Source organism: Canis aureus, chromosome 16 (genome assembly GCF_053574225.1).
Source record: "Canis aureus isolate CA01 chromosome 16, VMU_Caureus_v.1.0, whole genome shotgun sequence".
NCBI classification, from domain to species: domain Eukaryota; kingdom Metazoa; phylum Chordata; class Mammalia; order Carnivora; family Canidae; genus Canis; species Canis aureus.
The window spans coordinates 42,941,762-42,967,737 of NC_135626.1; the positions used below are offsets into that span (position 1 = coordinate 42,941,762).

Below are 25,976 nucleotides of genomic sequence, written 5' to 3' on the forward strand. Positions count from 1 at the left end.
TTGGTCCGGCGGGGGAGACAGGTCGCGGGGGTCTCCGCTGGCCTGGATCTGCGACGCCCCCCCACGCCCTGCTTTGGGGTTCTCATTTGCAGATGGTTCCCTCTGGTCCTCAGCTTCGCGGAGGAGGAGGACAGAAACAAGGGGTGGGGGGCCTGGAAGGGGGTTCCCACCTTCTCTGTCGGGAATCCGAGAGGGAGACCCAGACCTTGCGCCCCAGCGCCGCACGGTCATGGGTCCCCAAGCCGCGCTCGCAGCCGCTGGCAGTCGTCGCCAAGGAGGTCGGCCCCTCCGGACCCCCGGGCCTGACCCCCACCCCTCCCCGCCCCGCCCCGCCCCGCCTCACCCCGCCTCACCCCGACCCCGCCGATCCCCTGCTCCGGGAGAGCGGGAGCATGCGGTTCTAGGACCCGGAGGCGCCGCCGCGCGCGCCGCCGCCTCTGCCTCGCCCCGGCCGCCTCCCGCTCCGGCAGGTGAAGCGGCGCCCGCCGCCCCCCCTGCGGCAGGTGAAGCGGGGCGGCGGCCCCCTCCGGGCCGCGCCATGGCTGCGGCGGACCCCCGGCCCGCGGCCCGCGCCCGCCCCCCCCTCCAGCCCGCCCCCCGGGGGCCGGGTGCGTCGCGGCGGCGGCGAAATGCGGTTTGCGCGCTCGGGGAGCGACAGCAGAAGTTCGAAAATCGCCGAGGGGGGAGCCCGCGCCGCAGCTTCCTGCCCCCGGCCCAGCCCTCTGGCCCCGGCGGCTGCAGCCTGACTTCCTCCCCCCACCCCGCAGCTCGCCGCCCGCTCCTCGGACGGGGCCGCCCCGATGGGACGCCGCGCCCCGGCCCTCGCGCGCCGCTGAGCCGAGCGAGCCCGCGCCCCCGCCGCCGCCGCCGCCGCCGCCGCTGCCCTGCTCGCCCCCCAGGCCCCGAGCCGCGTCCCCCGCGCCCCGGAAAGCTGGATTTCCGAGGCTGGAGGCGCCTGGCCGACTGGGTGGGGACCACCATGGGCAACGCGGCCGGCAGCGCGGAGCAGCCCGCGGGCCCCGCCGCGCCGTCCCCCAAGCAGCCCGCGGCGCCCAAGCAGCCGATGCCCGCGGCCGGGGAGCTGGAGGAGAGGTTCAACCGGGTTCTGGTGAGTGCGGCCCGGCGCGCGCGGGGCGCGGGCGGGGGGCGGCAGGGGCTCGGCACGCGTCCCCGCCCCGGGGGCTCGGGTACCGCTTGGAGATCCCCGGCCCGGTGGCCGCCCCTACAGGACGTGGGAATGACAGTGGCTGCTTCTCGGAGTGACTTAGCACTCTCCCCCCAAAACTTTGTTCTGCAGTCGCCGGGTCTGCCTCCCCGAGACACCCCCTTCCCCAGCGCTCCTGGGTCTAAAGGTCTCAACGAAAATGTCCTGCAGGAAGTTGGGAGCCCAGCACGCAAAAAGGGGTCCTGGAGCAGCCCCTTCCGCACTGCATGAGGCCCACCCACCGGGCGGTCAGGAGCATCTGCTAGTGTCTCGGGGCCAAGGTGGAAGGGTTACATTTTCATGTCCTGGGAGCTGGAGACTGCATTTAGGTGTTTGCTCCTAATTCGATGGTGCCTGGGCTGCTGGGAGCTGGGTTCTCGGATCATGCAGACGGAGGGGAGTGTCTGTTTCTCACCCACTACATGTCCAGGAGAGATTGTCTGTGGGTTATTATCTGGGGCATATCCTCCAGCCCACTGAAGGGATTAAGGTTAGGAGGGTCGGGATGGGTTGGTCCACTCTGGCTTGGTATGGTGCAAAAGTCTGGGAGCACCCCCTCCCTTCCCCACTATCACCTGCTGGAGGAATGGGGGGGGGGGTCTTGGAGACTTGGCCCCTGGGGAGAGAGCCATCAGCTGCGGCTGAGCCTGGAAGCAGTCAGGATGTGTTTGGGGAGGGGCTCTAGAGCAAAATCAGGGCTCCCCAAGACTCGGTGGGAGGCAGAAGTAGGGAGGGGGAAGGGCCACTCATTTTCACTTCCCTCTCCCTACATCAGCCCCGTCCCAGGCTCCCTTCTCTAATTGCCTGGTGGCCTGTCTGCTGTCAGCTCCCTTGCTGGACTCTGGATGACAGGCGAATGAGGCCGTGCTTTTTCCCGGGGGCACTTCCGAGTCTAAGCAGGCTGGCACTGCAGGTCTGAGGGTGAAGGCCCAGGGGAGGCACAGGCAGTAGAGCAAGCCTGGCTGGTGGCAGTGCTCAATTCTTTGTCCCCTCCACCTCCTTGGCATCATTTCCCCTCCCTTGCCGGTCATTGGACTGTACCTGCCAGATCCTCTGCATGGCCCCTCATAAGAGTTCCTAGAAATCTTGGCTGCCCCCTCCCAGAAGGAAGACTAGGAGGGGTTTGGAGGAGTTTTGGGTGGGGTGAGGTCTGGTCTATCCTTTTGAAGGCACCTTGCTTGATTAGGGGAGAGGGAGAGACTCTGAGGGACACCTCACACCTGGCCAGGTGCTGATTACCCCCATCTGTCCACCTGCTTTCCCTTCCTCAAACCCATGGCCTGGCAAAGCTGAGCTGAGCAGGTGGGGGAGGGGCAGAATGAGGAAAGTTGGTCTCTGGGGGGCCATCTGGGGAGCCTGAGTTGGTGGTGGATCCCTGGACTCTGGCCAGGCTGATGGTGGGGGATATGAGTCTGTCTTTCCCCACAACTGTGTGTCTGTGGACAGGGGTGTGACAGACTGGCAGGGTGAAGTACCGGCCCCAGTTAAACACATTCTAATGGGGAGGAGCTGTGTGAATAATTCAGACCAGTGGGAAATCCAAAAGTCAAATGGTGAGGTTTTGATGCATGTGTACTTCTTGATTGCCCTGCTTGTGTTTTGGCCTTAGCTCTGATTGGCTGAGTCTGATACTAACCACCACTGGGAGTCCCTGAGTACCGGGGCATGCAAGGCAGAGGGCCCGAGCTGGGTCTTAGGGGGGAGTTAGGTAGAAATCTAGGGCAGCAGCACCCATTGGGGCTCAGCTTTCCACCCTAGCCCACAGAAACCCCAGTGTGTTTCTACTCTTGGCCTTCTTTCTGGGAGGGATCAGCCTGTCCCTTGTCCTATGTGAGCAGAACACACCCCATCCAAGGTCGCTCAGCCAAGAACCTGGCTCCCCTCCCTCCCCACCAACAGGGACATGAGCCCCGCCCTGGCATGACAGCTTTGGCCCCTGCCTGCAGCTGCCTGGGCTACGTCTTTGGCTAAACCCACAGGCCTGGCAACCAGTATCGCAGGGCGTGCCTCCATCAGCACTGCCTCCTGGCCAGAGGGGAGTCCTGTCTGTAGTGAATGTCTAAGAGGAGAAGAGCCTCAGACTGCTGAGAGTGATGGGCCCCCCACCCCCAGGAATCTCTGATTCTTGATGGGAAAAGCATAGCCCCTTCAGATGTTGTCACATGGCCCCAGGGAAGCCCTTCCTTTTGCTATTCTTTTTAAAAAAGATTTTATTTATTTATTTGACAGAGACAGAGATAGCCAGAGAAAGCATGAGTGGGGGCTGGAGAGAGGGAGAAGCAGACTCCCCCGCTGAGCAGGGAGCCCAATGTAGGGCTCCATCCCAGGACCCTGAGATCACCACCTGAGTGGAAGGCAGACATGTAACCGGCTGAGCCACCCAGGCGCCCCTCTTCCTTTTGCTTAATCTCAGCCCTTTGGTTCCTGGTGGGGAATAGGATCCTGAGACCCAAAACCAGTCCTTGGCTCCTGGCTGTGGGACCCATCCTGTGGGTGGAGAGCACCCCCACCAAGGCCCACAGCCAGGTAGGAGAGGGAGCCTGCTCCCCCTTTTCCTATAGTGGCCTTTCTGCCATGCAAGGGTGGGTGATGGGGCACTACCATTCCAAGGAGGCTGTGAGAGAGACAGGTGCCCCTGCTTAAAATGGAGGTGGGAAGAAAGCAGGTTGAGCCAGGGTTTCCTACTGCTGCCTTAGCAACAGCAGAGGAGCGATGGCTGCCCAGCGACATGGGCCTGCTGTCATGGTGGGAAAACTAGCCTGCCAGGCTCCACGCTCTCGCCTCTCCTATGCCATGCCCAAGGCTTGTGTCTCCCTTGTAGACTTTTCCCTATAAGGGTTGGCGCTTGGGATGAACAAGGCACTCTTTCCTGGCCTTCCAGAAGTTCCATGCTTACAGCGGCTGAGCGTAGGACACCTCTGATCTGTCTGGTCAGGGAGGAGCCTGTAACCTTGGGACTCGAGGACTAGGGGAAGTTGCCTGGATGTGGTGCTCGAGGCTGAGAGTGATGCTGATCCACGCGGAGGCCAAACCAGCTGGAGACGAGTTTGCCCAATGGGCCTTGCACCCTGGGTGGCCCTCAGCATGTGCCCAGGGATGTAGACATTTGGTGAGGCTATATGGGGAGGTCAGATCCTGGGAGTCCTGCTTTCATCTGGACCCCTTCCCTGAAGAGCAGAGGTAGACTCCATTCTGTTGGCCAGTGCCCTTCTCTGGGATGAGACAGATGAAGTTGGGGACATGTAGCTGTAGGGGCACTCAGGCCCTGTACCTCTTATCTCTGGGGTGGGGTGTCTTACATGGAGGATCTCAATGGTGCCGTGGCCATGTGGGCAGATGTTGGGCTGGGAAGGAACTGTGGGTTGACATTCTTAGCAGGCAGGGCTGGCACGTGCTGACCCCGGAAACCCAGGGATGTGGTAGGCATGATTCACAGGGACATCTGGGGCCAATTGGCAAGGACCTGGGTGAGATGGGCAGGAGCAGGTGGGGCTGCTCTGGGGGCTACCTCTGCATTTTTCCTGGGAACATGGAGCCCTGGAAGGTGGCTCAGGCCTGCCTGCCTCTGGGAGGGGCAAGGGTTATTAATGGGAAAGGCAGAGTAGCTTCCTGAGCTTCGGGGTCATTCTGTTGTGGGAATTGGGTTTTGTCTTTGCCACTTATTACCTGTGTGACCTTGAGCAAGCTCCTTAACCTCTCTGAACTTCAATTTTCCCCACATGTAGAGAGAGAATGCTACCGGCATATGCTGGCCTCCTAGGATTGTGGAAAGATTGAGTTTGCCCTGACATAGAGCAAGTGCTCCAGAAACTCTCCCCGACTGTGAGGAAGGGGATGATGTTGGGAGTGGATAGGATCCTCTGCATACCGGAGGCCTTCTAGGCCCTCCAGACTGTGCCTTTCCCCTCTTCCCATCTCCGTTACCGAGACCAACCAAGTTTACCAACTTCAGCCCTCATAGGCCAGGCTGCCTTCGCTGCCATCACGCAGGTCAGCAACAGCGAGGCCTAGACCGAAAACTGCCTTGGCCGGAAACCACCAGAGGGAGGGCCCACCTCTCCTGGAGGGTGGGGCAGTGGTGCTAACGGTAGCTGTGTGCACATGGGGAGGGGGTGGGGAGGCCTCCACTTCCCTCTGAGAGACGGTGTACTGGGGGGGGGGTTCCCCAGTGAGTAAGAGCTCGGTGTGGGCAACAACAGGAAGCGTAGGGTGCTGGGTGGCAGGAAATGGGGCTGGCTGTTCCTGGTTCCTCAGACGGGGGTACTGGGGCCAGGCTGTCTGCAGAAGACCCCTGGGGGCTTAGGACCTACATTTTTCCCTGTCTCCAGTGCTCTTTCTTCCAAGGAAACTGAGTCTTCTCACCTGCTTGCCAGCCAGGTCAGCTTGGGCAAGTGACTTACTTGCTCTGTGCCTCAGTTTCCCATTTGTGAAATGGGGATCACAATAGTGTTTACTGTGTAAGCTTCTTTTTGAGTTTTTTTAAATTTTTAAAGATTTTATTTATTTATTCATGAGAGAGAGACAGAGACACAGGCAGAGGGAGAAGCAGACTCCATGCAGGGATCCTGATGTGGGACTCGATCCTGGGACTCCAGGATCATGCCTTGGGCCGAAGGCAGATGCTTAACCTCTGAGCCACCCAGATGTCCCTTTTATGAGGTTTAAATTAGTCAGTAGATAAAAAGCACTAGGAATTGCACTTAACGCAGAGTGAACGTTTGGGGAATATCTATCATTGTTACTGTAATTCCCCAACCATTGTGGATTGAATGGGCAGTGCCTGCTGCCCTGGCTTCCACCTGGCTTGTCCTTGTCCCTGCCATGGGTACCATTCCACCCCGAGGGGAGAAGCTGTGAGCTTTTGGGGGTTCTTAGCTCCTAATCCCAGGGCCAGTCACCCCAGACCCTCCTCTAAGTCTGGGATTGCCTATGGCAGCCCCAGAAAAACCTATATACTGGAATTTTAAAACGTGGAAAAAGTTTATTGTTTTTGGAGATACACTGAAAGCTCTAAAACCAAGGTTGAGGGATGCCTGGCGGCTCAGTGGTTGAGCATCTGTCTTCAGCTCAGGGAGTGATCCCAGTCTGAGGATCCAGTCCCGCATTGGGTTCCCTGCAAGGAGCATGCTTCTCCCTCTGCCTGTGTCTCTCTGTGTTTCTCATGAACAAATAAATAAAATCTTAAACACACACACACACACACACACACACACACACACACCCCGCCCCCAAAGGTTGAGGCCATGGAAAGGTGGGTGGAAGAGGGAAGGATGGGGAAGTGGGGGACACCTCCTGGCTTCTGGGCTCATCAGGCTGTGGAGCCCCCATAGGGCTGGTCTGAGCCTGGGCTTGGAACTCTAGTTTAAGGGCATCTGGGGACTCAAAGGACCAGATGTCATGAGGAGAGGGTGGGCAGGTGGGTTGGGACATAGTCTGAGCTTAAGCTGAAAGTGAAACCAGAGGGTGTGGCTGTGTCCAAATACAGACTGGAGCCCCTCTGCCTCCAGGGACACCTCTCCAGATATCAGCATTTGGGAGAGAGTGGGTCAGGCTGTGCTTGCAAGGGGCTGGTCTTGGGTGAGCAAGGCAAGAGGTTCCTCTTGTGCCTGGAGAGGTAGGGGCAGGGACGGAGAATGATCCCCACATGTTCTAATAGAAAGATTGGGGAATCAGCTCCTTTTCTTGGCCACACTCTCAAAGATGGATCTTTTCCCCTCTTCCTCTGACCCAGAGCATCGAGGGCAGCTGGGAATGGGGGGCTGAAAGGTCAGCTCATTTTTGGCCTCAGAGACCGGTCCATGTTATCTGGATGTCTTACACACTTCTGCTCATCACCTCATCCCTCACCTTGGGGTCTTCAGTGGGCTCCCCCCAACTCCCAATCTGTGAAATGCCTCTTCACAGTGTGCATCACTGAAGAGTATTATTACATCAAAACACAGCTTCTTGCTGGGTATTTCCAGGAGCTCTGAGAGCTGCAAGGCAGAGGGGGGAAGTGTGCCTGTTTTATGGAGAAGGAGGCTGAGGGGTTTGGGAGACAGTTGGCTAGGTGGGCTCAGAAGCTGGGTCCCTTGAAGCCAGCGCAGCTTCTTCCTCCAGCCATGTCCCCTCCCAGGAGGCAAGTGTTTCTCCTCCCCTCACCTGGACTCGCCTATTTGGGCCCCGCCAGCCCACCTGCTGCTTGTCCCCCTGCTGCCACCCCCTTGCTGGGGACCCTGGGCCTGTGGTCCTGGTTTCCGGGAGCACGTCACTCCACCCTGGGTGAGTGGCATTCTCTGCTTCCTCCCTCGCTCCTTAGGGTCCCTGGCTCATCGGTGGGCACAGCGGAGGAACAGCTGCTAATTAGCGCTCAGCGCTGTCAGAGCTATTTCTGATTTCTGAGCCTAAATTTAGCCTGTCTGGCAGGCTGGCGCAGCCCCGGGGCTTGAGCACACCCAGGTGGGGAAGGGGCGGAGGAGTGCCCTCCCTCCACCGCTGTTGGGATGATGGACCCCACAGCAGAGGCTGCCCCCTCCCCAGTAATAACTGTGGGGTGGCCCGTGGGAGTGGGTTCAGAGTCAGCGCTGGGCTCAAAGCCAGTCTGGCTCCCTGCTTCCGGGCTCTGTAACCTTGGGCAGGTCATTAATCTGTACTTGCACCTGTATGATGGGACTGCTGGTGCTGGTTGGGGTGATTGGGGCAGTCCCCCGAGTGGAGGGCTCAGCGCGGTGCCAGGCGTGGTGAGCGTCCAGGCAGAGATGGCGGGTACCCCATCTGTGGGAGGTCATTATTATGATTAGTTGCTGCTTCTAGAAGTGCCACTGGGGCTGTTCAGGGAGCCAGACAGGGCCCTGGGGTCAGTGAGGCCCCAGGAAGACCCATGTTAGGAAGCAGCTGTCTCCTGGAAGGCTCAGTTGCTGGGGCTCAGCCATCCCCCTCACTCCTCACTCTCCTTCCCCGCCACAGCCTCTCTCCTGTGTTGGCCAGCGCTCAGTTTCCCTGGCATTGGCTGCCTCCCCACTTCCTACTTTGCCCTGGCCTTCCCCCCTCTGCCCCGTGCCACCCCCCCACCCCCCGTCTCTGTGGGATGAGGATGGAGCAGGAGAGAACAAGGGGAGAGAGAGACCGTGAGACAGCGAGAGAGAGAGAGAGAGAGAGAGAGAGAGAGAGAGGGAGAGGGAGACAGGGATCGAGAATGGTCCAGGTCCAATGGAGGCCTTACCCCAGTTCCAAGGGCCCTGCCTGGGCAGTCTGGCCTGTGGTGGCACGAGCCGGGCTGGCTATTGGCAGCTTGGGGGAGTGCAGCAGAGGAGACAGCAGCGGTTTCCTTAATCCAGGGGCTAGCTTTCACAATGGGGAGAAGAATGACGTAGCCCCATTGCCAGCTGGCCTGGGGGGCCTGGTGGGTAGCCAGTTTCACCTCTCAAGTGGGGCTCTAGCCGGAAAGCTTGGGCAATGGGGGCTGAGAGCACCCAGCTTCCTGTTGTCTGGGACTGACCCAAGGCAGTGATTTTTTTGGGGTGAGGTCTGGCCAGAGCCCCAGAACTAGGCCCAGCACCCCAGAGAGGAAGCTGGCTGAGGAGCCTTGGGTGGGTGTGGCCCCTCTGTGCTCCAGCTGTGGCCTCCTTTCAGGCTCATGTGACTGAGGACTTGTAGACTGAGCCTCCAGAGCTGGTGACAGGGGCCTTTTGACTCTGGGCTGGGGATCCCTGGGCACTCCCACGTCCCCAGCAGGGATGGAACTCCTTGAGGGCAAGAACTGTCTTTTGGGGCCTAACACATAGTAGATCTTCTTTTGACCTGAGGTTTGCCGAATTGGGGTAGACTGGCATCATCTACTGTGTCTATCAGGAAGACAAGTCAAGTTCGGGGAGGGGGGCAGGGATCCCCGTGTGCGAGCAGCACTGGGCAGGACCCTATAACTGCCCTGTGAGGGGGAGGAGGACCAGGCAGAACGATGCTGACCTTTCTTAGCTCTTGAGGGGAGTCCCAGCCTGGGCTACCAGCACCACAGACCTAGCATGTCAGCGGCTGTCCCCAGTTCCTGTGGCTGGGTGACCTTCCCCAGGAATCCCCCTGGCCCCTGCAGCCATGACGCACCTGCTTGGAATTCCCTGCCTGAAAAGTTCCCTTGGCTTGTCCCGGTCTCCTCCTTCCAGAAGTAATGAGGAGGGATGGGGCAAGGGAGGGATGAGGAGGAGATTGCCATTGCCATGCTTGCAAGAGGTTTTCTGGTGTTTGTGAGACACTGGTGCCCTAGGCTACAGTGATAGTCCACGTGGTGTTTGGGGGCATGCAAGAAGGGGGTCCAGTCCGAGCCTGGCTGCACTTGGGCCTGGCTGGAGGTGGATCCTGTTAGCTTCCCACCCAAATGGAAGAAGAGATGATACCCCCTCATTGCACGTGGGGAAGTGAGTCCAGAGGAGCCAGAGGCCCCAGGAAGTTAGGTTGAGACCCCACGCTCTTACCATCATGGCAGATGTGTCAGGGAGGTGGTGTATGGATGACAGAGCCCAGGCCCCGGGGTCAGGCTGACTCCGAGTCAAATCCCAGTGTCACTTTCTAGCTTTGGGGCCTAGGCCAAGGTGCTCTACCTTTGGGCCTCAGTTTTCTCATCAGCTGACGCTTATCTCCCAGGTGAGAGGGTGACAGGTGTCATGTGTATGACAGGTCTCCTAGGGAGCTGACCCCTTGTGGCTTCTCTGAAAATGCCCATGTCTTGCCCCTCACACTGGGCTCGGGCTCAGAGTCTTGACCTTGTCCTCCCTTCCCCCAGAACTGCATGAACTTGCCGCCGGACAAAGTGCAGCTGCTGAGCCAGTATGACAATGAGAAGAAGTGGGAGCTCATTTGTGACCAGGTAGGTACCAGGCCCCTTCTGGCATCAGGGTGCCCTGCCCTGGCCAGGCTAGGGCCGGCAGGAGAGGGGACCCTGCCAGAGGCCTGTGTAGCACCTGCAGAGGGGGCTAGGGGTATCTTCAAGACTCTAGGATCTCCATCTCGTGGACATGGGCCTCCCCAGGGACCTTATGAGTCCCTGGCAGGGCTGGGTCTGCCCTCGGCAGAGCTGGCAGGGGCTAGTGCAGGGTGCTGGCCAATGCAGCTGGGGCGTGTCACCACCCTCCTTGCTAAGCTTTTTGGAGCAGCCTCTGTTGACCCTCCTGCTCTGGACTGGGGAAGAGGGGGCATCTTTGACTTCATGGGAGGTGTGAAGGAAGGGGCAGGGTCCCTGTCTTTCTTTTCCTTGGCCTCAGAGGAGCTACTGTCAACCAAGCAACCACCCGAAGGTAACCAGTAACCAAGCGGCAGAGCAAGAACCAGAATCCTTGTCTCCTGGTGCTTAGTTAGGCACCTGGGTTTGCCACCTTCATGGCCCACTGGGTGCCCTGTCTCTGCAGCTTCTAGGGCTGCTGTCCGTGGTAGCAAGGAAGACCCCTCTCCCAGTGCTGGGCCAGGGTGGGGCCTGGCTGCTGCAGTGATTCAGTGAGGGAGGGAGGCTGGGGGTGGGGAGTTGGGGAGCAAGGAGCCTCCCCTGGGAGCCAAGGCTGGGCCTTTGACTCTTGCTAATGGACCAGAATGGGATGAGCCGGCTGTGCAGGAGTCTGGGGGGGTAAAGGCTGGGCCGTGGAGGGAGGGCGGTGAGCTGCTTTTAGAGGCTTTGGGGCTGTGGTAGGGATCCCTGCTACTTGACCTGGCATTTCAGGTTGGGGGCTCAGAGGCCTGGGAGAAGTGGGATGTTGAGGAGGGTGGCTGGGCATAGCTGAGGGATCTGGGTTGGGAAGGATGGGAGCTCCTCTGGGTAGGGCCCTCTGATATGGCCCCTGCTTCTCTGTGTGAGTGGCTATCGGAGTCCTGGGGGAGGCAGGGGAGTTAGGGGTTGCTCTGTTGAGCACGGAAGATGAGCAAACACATGCACAGGTACCTTCCAGTGCAGCTCGGGGCTAGTGTGTGGCCCAGGGTGGGCAGGTGTGTGACCCGGGGAAGGCAGGTGTGTGATCCAGGGTGGATAGGTGTGCAGCCTGGGGAGGGCAGGGGAGCTGGGAAGGTGCCACCTACTGGCAGGTCTGAGACCCTCTACTCAACCCCCCCTGCCCCCGCCACCAGGGTGGGGTGTGGGGTAGAAGTGATACCTCCAAACTACCCCTCAGGACTGTGCTAGGGCTGTGGCTTGTGAGGCCATAGTGGGGAGCAGAGGTCCGGGACTCGGGTCTTTTAAAGTGGCCTGGCAGGTGACTTGGTTAGATCTTTGGTATTTCAGAGGGGTCTTAAGATAGCCTAGGACCTGGGGTCAGAGCTGAGAAAGGGATTCCGGGGCGAGGGCTGGTCCTTCAGCCTGAGGTAGCTCTGGCTGGTTCCCTGGACACCCTGTTCCATTTTCCCAGGAGCGGTTTCAGGTCAAGAACCCTCCAGCGGCCTACATCCAGAAGCTGAGAAGCTACGTGGAAACGGGTGGGGTCAGCCGAAAGGTAGCAGCGGACTGGATGTCTAACTTGGGGGTATATGTCTCCCCCTTTTTCTCTGCCCCACCACCACCCCTTCTAAGCTCTGGGCAGCCAGAGTAACCATGTGAATAAACTCTTTGGTGGGCTTGTGTATGAGTGTGTGTATATGTTTCCAGGGGACTGAGAGGGCCCTGGGCAGGCACCTCTGCATCCCTGCGTGTGCTTCCACAGGTCTGCTTGTGTGTACTGTACTGTGTGTGTGCGTGCGTGTGTGCACACTGTGTGGCCGTGTGTGGATATGTATGTATACTATGTACTTTTGTATCCACATATGGTTGTGTGCCCTTGGGTTCATGTATAGGTGTGGGGTGTGTGTGTGTGTGTGTGTGTACCTCATGTGTCCACGTATGAATGCATGGTGTCTTATCTGTGTATCCAGGGTGCTTGTGTATGGATGCATATGTGTGTGTACATGGCCAGGGTCTTCATATATGAATGTGCATGTGCCCTGTGGCTGGCTGTGTGCGTGTGCGTGTATGTGTGTATGCCACATGTCTGTGTGTATGGGGCTACGCAGAGCCTGAGAATGCTTATCCTGCAGGCAGGTGTGTGGAGGTGGTGGGGGAGGCTGAGCGTGAAAGGCCAGTCGTAGGGGGAGGGCAGGGGCTGCTGGCTGCTGCCTCAGGGCTCAGCAGGACTGTGGGAGGCCCCAGGCTTCACCCACCAGACTCTCCTGTTCTTGGTCCCCAGTTTAAGAGGCGAGTTCAGGAGTCCACACAGGTGCTGCGGGAGCTGGAGATCTCCCTGAGGACAAACCACATTGGGTGAGCAAGGGCTCAGATTTCCATTTTGGAGCCTGGGGGAGTTCTGCCTCCAGGTAGTTCCTGGGGCTTCCTCTTGCTACTCCGCTGTCACCTCCCTGCCCCCCAACCCCCATGCATAGGCTGTGCCCGTGGGCCACTTCTGGGTTGGCTGTCCAGTGCAGCTTCCCTGCCTCCTCTCCGCCTACCCTCTGCTCACACCTCAAGGCACAGTGGGGCTCTGGATCCTGCTTGAGCCCCCTGGCATCCTCTAGTGCCACTGGCTCTTCTGAGGTTGGGGCTGGCTGGTGTCCTGCCAGGGGAAGGCCAGCCCTGGAGCCCTGGCTGTGCCTGTTCTGGGCCCACTCTGGGCAGGACCTCCCCACTGGCTGGAACTCAGGGAGCCCTGTGCCCTGCAGGTGGGTGGAGGAGTTCCTCAATGAGGAGAATCGTGGCCTGGATGTGCTCCTCGAGTACCTGGCCTTTGCCCAGTGCTCCGTCACGTAAGCCCCCTGCCCCAGCCCTCATGCTGCTCCTCAGAGCCCTGGTCCACATTTCCCTGTCATCCACTCCTCTGGCCGCATCCACCCTGGGCTCACACACACCACACCCTTCACAGTGGGTGATGCCCCTTTCTAAGGACCTGCACGGATAGAGAGGGACGTGGCCTGGGATGGCCAGCTGGGACCTGGGTGGCTTACTTGTCTGTCCCGTCATTCCCTGGCCCCCTCCTCTGACTAGCATGGTACCTCAGTTTCCCCTGCCCCTCCCTAAAGTGCTCCTGCAGCATTGGCCTTCAACCCCACTTGAACCCCTGCAGGTATGACATGGAGAGTACGGACAATGGGGTCCCTGGCTCAGAGAAAAGCAAGCCGCTGGAGCAGTCGGTGGAAGATCTCAGCAAGGGTCCTCCCTCGTCCTTGCCTCCACAGCCCAAGAGTCGCCACCTGACCATCAAGTATGTGGGTCCCATCACCCCTAGACCGCTGCACCCTCCCAGCCCTACCCCAGGCACCAGGGGGTGGTGGAAGGGGGCAGCCTGGCATTGAGGATCACTGTAAGGGCCTCAAGCAGGGCTTGGGAGATGGATGTGCTAAGAAGCCTTCCAGGGATGGCATCTAGAAACTGGAATCTGGGTGGGTCTGGGATGAGGATGGTGTTTCTGGGTTGGTAAGACCTCCCTGGTACCTGTCTAACCCCCTCTTCTTTCCTGTGCGGCCTCCAGGTGCCCCCCCTCTCCCCGGTACGTAGCCACCTGGGGGCAGGTGCATGCCTGGTTGGCTCCCTGGGTGGGGGTGGGGTAGGGTGTTCAGTTGACACCCCTGGGTTCACCTGCTGCGGATAGGCCACCCCACCCTAATGCAGGACATCCTGCTGGGAGGCGGGGAGAGAGAAGGAGACACCCCTGGACCTCACATGGTCCCTGGCTTCCATCCTTCCCACTTTGGTCTAAGGGACCAACTTCATATTAAGCCCAAAACTCTTGCAGTATGTTTTTTTTGTTTGCTCATTCATTCATTCATTCATTCATTCATTCATTTAACAGATTTTTTTTAGCGTTTCCTATGCATCAGGCATGGTGGCAGGTGCTCAGGAGACAGATCACCCTGCCCTGGGGAGCCCTTGGTCTAGAAGGGGACAATGTATGACAGGCTATCATGGAGGTGTGACTGGGAGCTCTGAAAGGGGAGGTGGCTACTTCCTGGGGCATCAGGAAGGTTTTCTAGAAGAGATAGCATCTATGTCTCACAGATGGATACAGGCTTTACAGGCAGTGATGGGGACAAGGAGGGGTATTCCAGGTGGAAGGAACAGCATGAACAAAGACTCAGGCATATTTGAGCAATGACAGGAGACGGACGATGTGGCAGATGGAAGGAGGAGGTGGGGCTTCCCAGTGTTGTTGGAAATGTGATAAAATTGTCAAGAGGCACTGATGTGGAAATCCTGATTGGCAGTTCTGCCACAATGAAAAAAAAATCCCATATTTTCTAGCAAAGAATTATCAGGGACACTCATAGCACTTACTATGTATCAGACAATGTTCGAAGCTCATTTCATAGTCCCCAAAACCCGATCAGGAAGGTACTATTATTACTATTCCTATTTTACAAGTGAGGAAACTGAGGCACATGTAAACTTGCCTCAGAAGCGGTGAGCTGGTGTTTGAACCAAGGAGTCTGAGTTCAGAGTTGGCCTTCTAAGATGGAAGAGAAGCCCATGGGGCTGTGAGCGCCACCTTGTGGAGAGCATTTCCGTGGTGACTTCCAAGCTTTGGTGGTTTTCCCTCTTTGGGCCTCTACCACAACACAGCAACCCTTTTGATGCCAAGTTGCTGTTAAGGGTCTTTGCCTTCCTGACCCTCTCCGTACTCCCTTGCAGCATGCCAGGCCCAAGGCCTAGGGACCAAGGAAGCCTTCCTGCCCTCAGCTGGCCTCTTGGGTTGTGTGGATGGGAATCAGTGGCCTAATGTTCCAAATGTGCCTTCTGAGGGTGGGGTGGGGGTGGGAAGCCGGGAGTCGGACTCTAATCCCAGCTTCCCCCTCCCTCCTCCACCCAGGCTGACCCCTGCCCACAGCAGGAAGACCCTGAGGAATTCTCGCATTGTTAGCCAGAAGGATGACGTCCATGTGTGCATCATGTGCTTGCGTGCCATCATGAACTACCAGGTTGGTCAGTGGGGACAAGGCACTGGGGGACCTGGGGAGCTGGGCCTGTCCTCACTGGGAGCTGTCTACGCCGCTGAGGTTCAGGGACTGACTGTCCCCTGACCCTGTTCCCCATTGGAGAACCCTGGGGATGGGGGCCATTGAGGGTCTTGAGGCTACTGAGTCATGAAGGGAAGCCCAGATTTCTGTCCCTTCCCGGTCAGGTCCTCTGGAGTACCCTGGACATGACTGGGGGCATGAACCAAGGGAGTCTGAGTTCAGAGTTGGCCTTCCAAGATGGAAGAGAAGCCCATGGGGCTGTGAGCGCCACCTTGTGGAGAGCATTTCCATGGTGACTTCCAAGCTTTGGTGGGGACTAATGTGGGGACCTAGGCACACCCACCAAGGAAGGCTGGACACAGCACCCTCATGGAGAGCAGCTCTGGGTTACTTTGTTTGGAGGAGTGGCTGGTGGGGCAAGTGCTCCTTCACTTAGCAGACCTTTGAGGGCTCACTGTGTCCGAGGTGCTGAATCCTGACACTGGCTTTTGAACAAAGTTATTTAAAAATGGGGGCCAGGCTTTGGCAGCCACAGAAAAGGCTATAGTTGGGTATAAAGAACTTCCCAAGCTTGAAGACAGTGAGAGACCAGAATACAATGGCACTGCTAGCAGTGCTGGCAGTCCTGGGTGTCTGCCTGGAGGAGCTGACCTTTCCTTTCTATCCCCAGTCTGGCTTCAGCCTTGTCATGACCCACCCAGCCTGTGTCAATGAGATTGCTTTGAGCCTCAACAACAAGAACCCAAGGTGAGGTCCGGGCCCCTCCCCTTTCTCCACATCTAGATTATCCTGCCACTTCACCCCTTGCCTACTCTGGTCCCCAGTTCTCAGGACTACTGACCAGGCTTATTCCACCCCTATTCCCCATCAGCTGCCCTGTTCTCCCCCAGCCAGACCCACACCCACCCTTGTTGAGGGGCCTGCTTTCAAGGAATAAACTGGCCCTTCTGTCCCTAGAACCAAGGCTCTGGTGCTGGAGCTACTGGCAGCTGTGTGTCTGGTGCGGGGAGGGCATGATATCATCCTTGCGGCCTTTGACAACTTCAAGGAGGTACTGAAGTCCCCCCACCCCAAACATGTGCTTGTTCTCTAGTGCTGCTTGCAGGCCTGTTGCTGGCAATTGTGGCCTCTTCTGGGGACAGCTGGGAGTGTTGGGTGGGCATTTGGGGAGCACAGGGTGAAGATAATCTGGGATGGGGAAGCTTTGGAGGGAAGGTGCTAGGTCATATAAGGGCACTGTCTGGGGTGATAGGGACAACTATGGAGGTCTGCTGAACCTCTGACCCTCAGCCTGGCCAGATCCAAAGTGTACTTGGTCCATGCATCTCAGAGTTGCATATATACATGTCTGCTGACTCTGGCTAAGTAGATGCATAAGAATATGATGCATAGGGGTGGGATATGGTCATTAATTTCTTTCATGAATACTTGTTGAGTGCCTACTATGTATCAGGCACAGACTGAGCACTTGGGATACATCAGTGAGCAAAAGAAACAAAGAAGGCAAGGGAGGGCAGATAATAATATACAGTATACAAAATGAGCAGGTTGTGTGTCTGAAATGGTGAACACTCTGAAGACTGAGTCCAGGCCGCTGGAGGGACAAGAGAAATGGGTTGCAGGGTGGTCAGGGAAGCTTCATGGAGATGGTGAAGTTTGAGCAAGCCTGTGAAGGAAGTGAGAGGCTTGGTGTGGTGGCAATCTTGACTAAGAGCAGGAACAGCAGGCAGCTGGAACAGCAGGTGCAAAGGCCCTGGGGTGGGAAGGTGCCAGGATACCAGTGTGGCCAGTGTAGTAAGTGAAGGGAGGGCTGGGGGAGATGGAGAGGGAGGGGAGGGGAGGTTTTGAGTGGAAGAGCGACATGGCCTGACTCAGATTTAATGTGGAGGAGCCTGTAGAAGCACAAAGGTGGTGGCTACAAATGGCTTAGGAGGTATGTCACTGGGCCCTAGTGACAGCCATTCTCCCCACCCAGGTGTGTGGGGAGCAGCACCGCTTCGAGAAGCTGATGGAGTATTTCCAGAAAGAAGACAGCAACATTGATTTCATGGTGAGCTCGGGAGCCCAGGCTGGGCCTGGCCACCTTCAGTGTAAGGAGCAGCCAGGGGGCTGGGGTATCTGGCTTCTGGGCTCTGCTCCTGTGAATTGTGAGGACTGAGTGGTTTGGGGGTGGGGGAAGGGTGGACGTCAGAGATAGGGAAGCTGGAGGGAGGGGGTTGGGGGAGCAGAGTATGGGTAGGGACAAAGCTGGGTTAATGGAGTGAGAAATGGGGAAGAGAAGAGACTTGGGAGTATATGGGGCACAGAAGGTATGCAGCACTCCCGCCCAGAGACCTGCCCATGGGCTCTGCTCCCCAGGTGGCCTGCATGCAATTCATCAATATCGTGGTACACTCTGTGGAGAACATGAACTTCCGTGTCTTCCTGCAATATGAGTTCACCCACCTGGGCCTGGACTTGTACTTGGAGGTGAGCCCTGCATCCCTCTCACTGGGACTCCCTGCATCTCCCTCACTGGGACTTAACCACTCGTCAGCTGCAGAGTAGGGCTGTGTGGTTAGTAACCTGGGTATTGAGGTCAGGCAGGTCTGGTTCAAATCCCGACTCTGCTTCTAAGCCCATGCGACTTTGGATAGGTTTCTTCTTCTCTCGGAGTCTCATTTTTTTCCATCTATAAAACAAGAGACTCATAAAGGTAATGATGACTCTATAAACAGAATGAGGCAGGACATTTTCTGCCACTTAATAGGCCCACTGTCCCTGGAGCTATTCTTGCAGGCATTGGAACAGGCTCTAGGTCACCCCGGGTCTGGCTTTGGGAGCATCATTCTCAGACAGGTTCTGACTCAAGCACACAATGGGGAGCACAGAGATATGGGGCCAAAGTGGGAGCTGGCTCATGTTGGATGGAGCCAGGTCATAGGGGAGTTCCTTACCCTGGGGAAGGTAGACCGAGGGTCTTGGTGCTTCCTGGTCCAGCCTGAGCAGAGAAGCTGCAGGTCCCCTGATTCCTTTGGGGGGCTTCTTGGAGGAGCAGGACATTTGGGACTGGCTTTCTAGAGGCCAAAAGGTGAAAAGCTGGCTGGAGTGATACAACCATACAAGGGGATATTAGTCAGCCATATAAAGGAATGAAGTACTGGTACCTGCTACCATGTGGATAAACCTCAAGAGCATTTTGCTAAGTGAAAGAAACCAGACACAAAAATCTAAATACCGCGTGATTCCTTTATATGAATGTCCAGAAGAGGTAAGTCCACAGAGGCAGAAGGTAGATTGGCAGTTGCCAGCAGTTGGGGGAGGAGAGAATAGGGAATGACTGCTAACAGGTACAGGGGTTCTTCTAGAGGGATGAAAATGTTCTGGAATAAGACAGCAGTGATGGTCACACAGCCTTGTGAATATAGTACAAGCTACTGAATTATATGCTTTAAGATAATGAATTTTATGGCATGTGAATTATAACAATAAAAAATAAAAAAAAGCGGGCTGGGGCTCGGGCCCCATCTCATGCTGATGGTGGGGGTGTGTACTGGAAAGACCCCTTACATTGGGCCCCACCCTGCTCTTTCTGTCTGGGGGACAGAGGCTCCGGCTCACAGAGAGTGACAAGCTGCTGGTACAGATTCAAGCGTACTTGGATAATGTTTTTGATGTGGGTGCGCTGCTGGAGGACACCGAGACCAAGAATGCTGTGCTGGAGCACATGGAGGAGCTGCAGGAGCAGGTGGCCCTGGTGAGAGCTGCTCCTGAACCTGCCCCTCCCACCCCCCACTGGGCTCAGGCATTGGTTCTGGGTGGGAATAGGGGGTTATCGTGGGAATAGGGGGTTATCGTCTGCCGGGCCCCTGACCTAGACCTGAATCCAAATCTTGAATCCTGTGGTGTCTTTCTCAACGAGCGTTCGCTGGGCGCTGGACCTCGGAGGAAGGCAGGCGCCTCCTCTCCCTGCGCTCAGAGCCCAAACCTGGCTTGGGTGTAACGAGGTGCCCGGTGCCCCTCTCCGCCCGCCTCCCTCCTCAGCGGTGCCTTGGTTCCTCCTCCGGAGAGAACGTCAGTGCCCTCAGGATCTCACCTCCTTGGCTCCGGCTCCAGGCTTAGCCCACCCGCCAGGCACCCTGTGCTAATAAGCGCATCCGGAAGCCTCCCCCAGCCCCGGAGGCAGGCCTGCCTGCTGCCGCCCCCTCAGCGGCGGCACCAGTGCCCAGCGGCGGGTGGGAGCTCACCATGTGCTGTGCCACAGCTGACGGAGAAGCTTCGGGACGCGGAGAACGAATCCATGGCCAAGATCGCCGAGCTGGAAAAGCAGCTAAGCCAGGCTCGGAAGGAGTTGGAGACCCTGAGGGTGAGGCTGGGGCCCGGCTTCCCGGAGCCGACCCGCGGGGGCTTCTGCAGGGACACCTCCCCTACCGCGGCCGCAGGGTGGGGCTCTGAGCCCGGCGTGCTGGTAGGCACTGACCCCTCCCCCGGGGCTCGCAGGAGCGCTTCAGCGAGTCGACCCCCATGGGCGCCTCCAGGCGTCCTCCTGAGCCCGAGAAAGTGCCTACCTCCGTGCCGGCGCGGCCCTCGGCCTTAGAGCTGAAGGTGGAGGAGCTGGAGGAGAAGGGGTTAATCCGCATCCTGCGGGGGCCCGGGGATGCCGTCTCCATTGAGATCCTTCCCGTCGCCGTGGCAACTCCGAGCGGCAATGACGCCCTGACTCCTCCAGGAGTGCCCACCTCAGGAGTGCCCACCGGCTCACCCAGCCCAGGTGCGCAGGAGCTTCAGGCTGGGCGGGGTGGGAGCAGGGGAACCAGGGTCTGGAAGGGGAGCCCGGGACGTCTCTGCGGAGAGAGCAGGCAGAGGTAGGCTCGGGGTTGTGGGCGTGGTCAGGTGGCGGTGGGACGGTAGGCGTGGGCCCAGTGCGCATGTGTGGGGAGGGGGTGGGGGCAGACCACCCAGGCCCCGAACTTGACACCCCCTTTCCCCTCTCTTGGGTTCTGGGTTCTCTCCAGGCTCAGATCTCCTACCTTCGGCAGAGCCGGCTCCTGGAGCAGCACCCCCGCCGCCACCACCACCACCACCACCACCGCCCCCACTTCCCAGCTCCTCCTCCCAGCAGGAAGCCCCGCCTTCAGCACCCCCACTGGCCTCACCCATCCCTGGCAGCTCGGATCCCCCGCCCCCGCCCCCACCGCTGCCGGGAGGCTTGCCGCCCCCACCCCCGCCGCCACCGCTGCCTCCCGGTGCAGATGGACCAGTGCCTCCGCCGCCTCCACCGCCTCCAGGAGGTCCCTCTGATGCTCCTGGAGGGTCCGGCCCAGAGATGGGCCCGGGTGAGTGGAACGTCCAGGGCTGGGGGGAGATATGGAGGTGCCCCGACCTCAGTGTCCTCCAGGACCCTGTGTATGGGGGCCTCCTTTTGCCTTCTGCCTGTCCTGTCAGGCTTCTCTGGGCCCTGGGTCTCTCCAGCCACCGCCCCCCTCATCTCCCTAGCACTCACCACTCCATCTATGTCCCAGGAGTAAAGGCCAAGAAACCAATACAGACCAAGTTCAGAATGCCACTCCTAAACTGGGTGGCCCTGAAACCCAGCCAGATCACAGGCACCGTCTTCACTGAGCTCAATGATGAGAAGGTGCTGCAGGTGAGTACGCCCTGCCTAGCTTCCAGTGTGGGTGCCAGGGGAGGAGGGGACTTGCCTGGATCGTGCTAGGTCATCTCCTCTACCCCTTTGTACAGATGAGGGCATGGAGGCTGGGGATGGGTGTTAAGCTAAACTGGATTAGTGTATCTGATAGGCAGTATATCTGGACTCCCCAGGAGGCTTTCCTAACTCCCTCACTGTTTTCTTTTTTTCCCCTCACTGTTTGAGGGCATGTCTGGCCTCTCTCTCTTCCTTTTAAGCTTCTTTCTCACCACCCACACAGAAAACCAGGGCTTCAACTCTTTTTTAATCTCAGAGAAAGCCGGGTGGGGTAGGGTGAGGGGGACAGAAGGAGACAGAGAATCCTAAGCAGGCTCCAAGTTTAGCATGGAGCCCAACATGTGGCTCAGTCTCAGAACCCTGAGATCATGACCTGAGCCAAAGTCAGGCGCCTCTAGCCTAATTCTGCTTTTAACTTTCCAAAAAGGATGTGTTCTCTTGCCTCCAGCCATTGCTCATGCTGTTCCTTCTGCCTGGAATGCCCTTCCCTTTCCCCTTTTTAGCCCTGGCAATTCAGTTCTTCCTTCAGCTGTAAGGGCTTGGAGTCTGGGTCCCCAGGGTCAGGTGCTGCTCTTCCTGTGTATCTCCCATCAGGGCCTCTGGTCAAGCCGGGTTACTGGTTTGTTTCTCTGTGGGTGGTGTGGTCAGGGCTGGAAAGGTGGGTCAGCCAGGAAGGTATCAGACCCCAGCCCGCCTAGCTCCACCTCCTCTCTCCCTGTGCCCTCAGGAGCTAGACATGAGTGACTTTGAGGAACAGTTCAAGACTAAGTCCCAAGGTCCCAGCCTGGACCTCAGTGCTCTCAAGGGTAAGGCAGCCCAGAAGGCCCCCAGCAAGGCCACTCTCATCGAGGCCAACCGGGCCAAGAACCTGGCCATCACCTTGCGCAAGGGCAACCTGGGGGCTGACCGCATCTGCCAGGCCATCGAGATGTGAGTACCTCTGCCCTGTGCTTGTGAGTAGCCCAGCCCCTTCGCTAGGCCAGGGTCATCAGGCATCTGGTAAAAGAGTCCCAGCTATGAGGCAGAGGCCATCAAGCTTCATGCTAACCCTGGTCAGGGGGTAGAGCTGGGAATCGCTTCTCATTTTCAGGCCCAAAAACCTGAGGCCATATTGTGAGTCATGCCCAGACTGAGACATTCCCATTTCCTCCCTGCCTCCTTGCCCAGCCGTGGGCACTCAGGCCCAGGCATTTACAGCTGGGCTTCTGTCACTGATGTATGACAGGGACCTCAGGCTTCGCAGCTCCCAACTTCCCTGAGTCCTACCTCTTGATCCTTGGAGCTGTTGGCAGATAGCGAATACTGAAGTTCACTTATTCAGTGGAGGAAGTGAGGGGAGGTGGTAGTCCTACCCTCCAGATCTGGTGGGTGTAGAAGGATAACTATCTGATCTTCCACCACCTTCCACCAGGTATGACCTACAGGCCCTTGGCCTGGACTTCCTGGAACTGCTGACCCGCTTCCTGCCCACGGAGTACGAGCGCAGCCTGATCACCCGCTTCGAGCAGGAGCAGCGACCCATGGAGGAGCTGTCAGAGGAGGACCGCTTTATGCTACGCTTCAGCCGCATCCCGCGCCTGCCGGAGCGCATGGCCACGCTCACCTTCCTGGGCAATTTTCCGGATACTGTCCAGCTGCTCATGCCGGTGTGGGCGGGGCAGGCAGAGCGGTGTGGGCGGGGCAGGCTGAGCGGTGTGGGCGGGGCAGGCTGAGTGGTGTGGGCGGGGCAGGCAGGGCGCTGTGCTCTAGGTTGGGGAGGCCGGAAGGCAGTCAGCAGCCTGGGCTCCCAGAGGGCATTTAGGAGTCCTTGAGCCTCCCACGGGCTTGCCCCCGACCCTGCCCCAAACTTATCTTGCCTCTCCAATCCCACCCCCAGCAACTGAATGCCATCATTGCAGCCTCAATGTCCATCAAGTCCTCTGACAAACTCCGCCAGATCCTGGAGGTGAGAGCCCAGGGCAAGGGTCTGGGAAGTAGGGCCCACCTATGACTCCTTGCCTGTTCTGGGTTGTGAGAGAGGGATCCTCTCTGGCGATCACCGTGTGATTAGCAGAGCATCCGCACCTAACCAATGGAGTCTGGTGGAGTATCTGGGACCCAGTAGAAATGGCTGTTGGACTGTGACACCACAGCTGAGGAGAGGTCAGCAGTGAAGTTTTGGGTAGGAATAGCAGAGGACAAAATTAGGTATGCTAGGGGGCATTTTGCTGGCTCAGTTATTATGTGACTTTTTTTTTTTAAGTTTATTCATATTTATTTAGAAATCTCTGCACCAAATATAGGGCTTGAACTCCTGACCCCAAGATTAAGAGTTGTATGATCCTCCAACTGAGCTAGCCAGGCACCCTGAGCATGAGACTTTTGATCTCAGGGTTGTAGGTTTGAGCCTCATGTTGGGTGTAGAGATCACTTAAAAAATCTTAAAAAAAAAAAAAAAAAAAGGGTGTGCCAGGCATACAGATATGTACACGTGATGTACATGGGCCATGGACCTGACAGGTCCAAGGAGGTATGCAGTGTGGGCTGAGCGGGCTGAGCATGTGGGGCTTGCTCTTTGCCACGTTGATTTGCACAGGTCATACTTCAGGGGGTTCTCTGGGCCCCACCACCCTGCTGAACTCCTTCCCCCTACCTCTCCCAGATTGTCCTGGCCTTTGGCAACTACATGAACAGCAGCAAGCGTGGAGCAGCCTATGGCTTCCGGCTCCAGAGTCTGGATGTGGTGAGGGGCACAAAGCGGGGTTCCCTGGCCTGGGGGATGGGGAATAGCTGGTGGCCTGTGGCTTACAACTGGCCTGCACACAGCTGCTAGAGATGAAGTCCACCGACCGCAAGCAGACGCTGTTGCACTACCTAGTGAAGGTCATTGCTGAGAAGTACCCACAGCTCACAGGTTTCCACAGTGACCTACACTTTTTGGACAAGGCAGGGTCAGGTAGGGGTGCAAGTATCCCATCCTTGGGTGGGGTGAGGGGCTCCGCCCTGGGGAGGGGACATGGGAATGTGGCCTCTCTGATTCCCTGCCTCTATACCGCCCTGCCCTCCCACTCAGTGTCCTTGGACAGCGTCCTAGGGGACGTGCGTTCCCTCCAGCGAGGCCTGGAGTTGACCCAGCGAGAGTTTGTGCGGCAGGACGACTGCATGGTGCTCAAGGAGTTCTTGAGGGCCAACTCGCCCACCATGGATAAACTGCTGGCAGACAGCAAGACTGCTCAGGTGGGCCAGGGCTGGCCAAGAGCGCTGAAGGTGGGGAGTCTGGGGTGGGGGATGTAGGCCGGGAAGAAGGCCGTGGTGGGGGATGTAGGCCAGGAGGGTCAGGGACACAGTCGGGGATGAGGCAGGGGGTCCACCTGCCTGGCAGAGCAGAGATGAAGTGGCCAGAGATGAAGTGGCCAGGGTCTTAAAGGCACACAGAACTCCTGGGGGGTGGGTGCTGGTGGGTCTCACAGGCTGTTGCCCACAGGAGGCCTACGAATCTGTGGTAGAGTACTTCGGAGAGAACCCCAAGACCACATCCCCCTCCATGTTCTTTTCCCTCTTTAGCCGTTTCATCAAGGCCTACAAGGTATGTGTGTCTGGTGGGCATTTTGGGCTCTCCACTTGGGCAGTGCGAGGGGTAGGGGACACTTCTCTCTGAGGGTTGGATAAGACTCCCCTCATGGAGACCCACTTTGGCCCCTCAGAAAGCTGAGCAGGAGGTGGAACAGTGGAAGAAGGAAGCAGTAGCCCAGGAGGCAGGTGCCGACGCCCCGGGCAAAGAGGAAGCCCCAGCACCCAAGGTAGGCAGTTGTGTCTGAGCTCGGCACTTTGCAGGGATCCTCATCCCAAAGATCTGGCCCCTTTCCACACCCTCCTTTCTATGAATAGACCTTGCCCAAGGTGAGGATGGTACTTCAGGAACCTGGGATGGGAATGGCTTCCTTCTTCTCCAGCCTGCTGTGGGGGACCAGGCAGGCAGATATTCTAGGGTTTGGTAGCCTGGGGAGAGGGGATTCTGGAGCTAGAGCTACACACCTTCCATTACCAACTCCTCCTCCCCATCACCACCCAAGGCCCGGCGGCAGCAGATGGACCTCATCTCTGAGCTGAAGCGGAAGCAGCAGAAGGAGCCACTTATCTATGAGAGTGACCGTGATGGCGCCATAGAAGATATCATCACAGGTGAGGCTTTGGCTGGACCTGGCCTGGCCTCTGTCTGTCCTTCTAATGCTGTCCTCCCTCTTCCCCCACCCTAGGGGTCTGGCTGCCTCACTGCCTCTTGCTTTTTTTTCTGTCTTTTTTCCCTTTCTTTCCCTCCTCCTCCATCCTAACCGTCAGTGCTCAAGACGGTGCCCTTCACGGCCCGCACCGGCAAGCGGACATCTAGGCTCCTCTGTGAGGCCAGCCTGGGAGAAGAGATCCCTCTCTAGCCCCCAGGTACCTGGGTAGCCTGGCCTCTGACCCCAGAAGCTGCCCACAACCCTGGGGGCCCTCGGGGGCTTGGGTCATGCTGCCCTCCCTGGGACCACACATGGCTGGGGTGTGCTTGAGCAGGGTCTGGTAAACATAAACACGGCCCCTACAGTGCTGAGGTCTGTGCCCTGGAGCTGTGGACCTAGCCCAGGGGCAGACTTCTGAAGGGTAAGTGTCTCTCCTCCTGGCTGCCAGATCTGCGGAATCAGCCCTACATCCGCTCAGACACAGGCCGCAGAAGTGCTCGCCGGCGCCCCCCGGGACCCCCCCTTCAGGTCACCTCGGATCTCTCGCTCTAGCCTTCAGTTTCTGCTGATGGACTCAGTGGGGGATGGGGTGTGGCAAGCCATGGCCAAGGAAGGTGGCCCTCAGCTCGGCTGGGCCTGGGCGACCCCCTCTGGCGCTGCCACCTTCTGAGATGGGCCCACCCCAGGTGGTGGGTGTGGGGATGGGGGGGGGCGCAGGGCCGTGGTGGAGGTGCAGCATCGCAGGCTGCTCCCCCAAATGCTGCTTGCAGCACCCTTCACCCCCTAATAGCCATACTTAGCCTCAGCCGGAGCCTGGCCTGTAACTTATAAAGTGCAACCTCGTGCTCCACCCTTAGCTCCGGGAACTCTCCATGGACCTTATTTTTATACAAGATTAATAAAGATGTTTGCAAAAGATGCGTGTCTGCTCTGTGCCCGCCCCACCACACGCAGCCTA

The 25,976-nt window shown here is 58.1% G+C and overlaps 1 protein-coding gene and 1 long non-coding RNA gene across 13 annotated transcripts; one reads left to right on the top strand and one right to left on the bottom strand.

The window, feature by feature from the left end:
* Positions 1-933: 933 nt before the first annotated feature.
* FMNL1 (formin like 1) lies at positions 934-25,934 on the top strand. 8 transcript variants are annotated; one of them, XM_077853568.1, is made up of 28 exons: positions 934-1,108; positions 9,960-10,043; positions 11,566-11,679; positions 12,376-12,449; positions 12,845-12,928; positions 13,246-13,383; positions 13,651-13,668; positions 14,986-15,094; positions 15,804-15,880; positions 16,091-16,184; positions 17,109-17,183; positions 17,492-17,602; positions 18,720-18,869; positions 19,377-19,478; positions 19,613-19,883; positions 20,128-20,448; positions 20,635-20,759; positions 21,547-21,749; positions 22,231-22,465; positions 22,696-22,764; positions 23,461-23,541; positions 23,625-23,754; positions 23,872-24,035; positions 24,283-24,384; positions 24,503-24,598; positions 24,872-24,980; positions 25,137-25,235; positions 25,467-25,934. In XM_077853568.1, the coding sequence occupies exons 1-27, from the start codon at positions 980-982 to the stop codon at positions 25,226-25,228; spliced, it is 3,357 nt and encodes a 1,118-aa protein (XP_077709694.1). In that variant the 5' UTR covers positions 934-979; the 3' UTR covers positions 25,229-25,235; positions 25,467-25,934. The 8 variants fall into 8 exon arrangements, with proteins under 8 accessions (XP_077709694.1, XP_077709696.1, XP_077709693.1 ...); XM_077853570.1 differs by lacking the exon at positions 25,137-25,235 and having other exon boundaries at positions 935-1,108; positions 11,566-11,649; XM_077853567.1 differs by lacking the exon at positions 25,137-25,235 and having other exon boundaries at positions 936-1,108.
* LOC144286740 (uncharacterized) lies at positions 6,166-20,223 on the bottom strand. 5 transcript variants are annotated; one of them, XR_013354668.1, is made up of 6 exons: positions 19,681-20,223; positions 19,360-19,430; positions 18,070-18,189; positions 8,406-16,799; positions 7,843-7,957; positions 6,166-7,179 (listed from the first exon to the last, which is right to left on the bottom strand). It is a non-coding gene; the product is annotated as an uncharacterized LOC144286740 (long non-coding RNA). The 5 variants fall into 5 exon arrangements; XR_013354670.1 differs by having other exon boundaries at positions 6,166-6,354; positions 7,052-7,957; XR_013354669.1 differs by having other exon boundaries at positions 6,166-6,362; positions 7,052-7,957.
* Positions 25,935-25,976: the final 42 nt, after the last annotated feature.

Coding starts and splice junctions, on each gene's coding strand:
- FMNL1 (XM_077853567.1), top strand. CDS start 980: ATGGGCAACGCGGCCGGCAGCGCGGAGCAGCCCGCGGGCCCCGCCGCG. Junction 12,450..12,844: donor CTGAGGACAAACCACATTGG/GTGAGCAAGGGC, acceptor TGTGCCCTGCAG/GTGGGTGGAGGAGTTCCTCA. Junction 23,542..23,624: donor GGCTCCAGAGTCTGGATGTG/GTGAGGGGCACA, acceptor GCCTGCACACAG/CTGCTAGAGATGAAGTCCAC.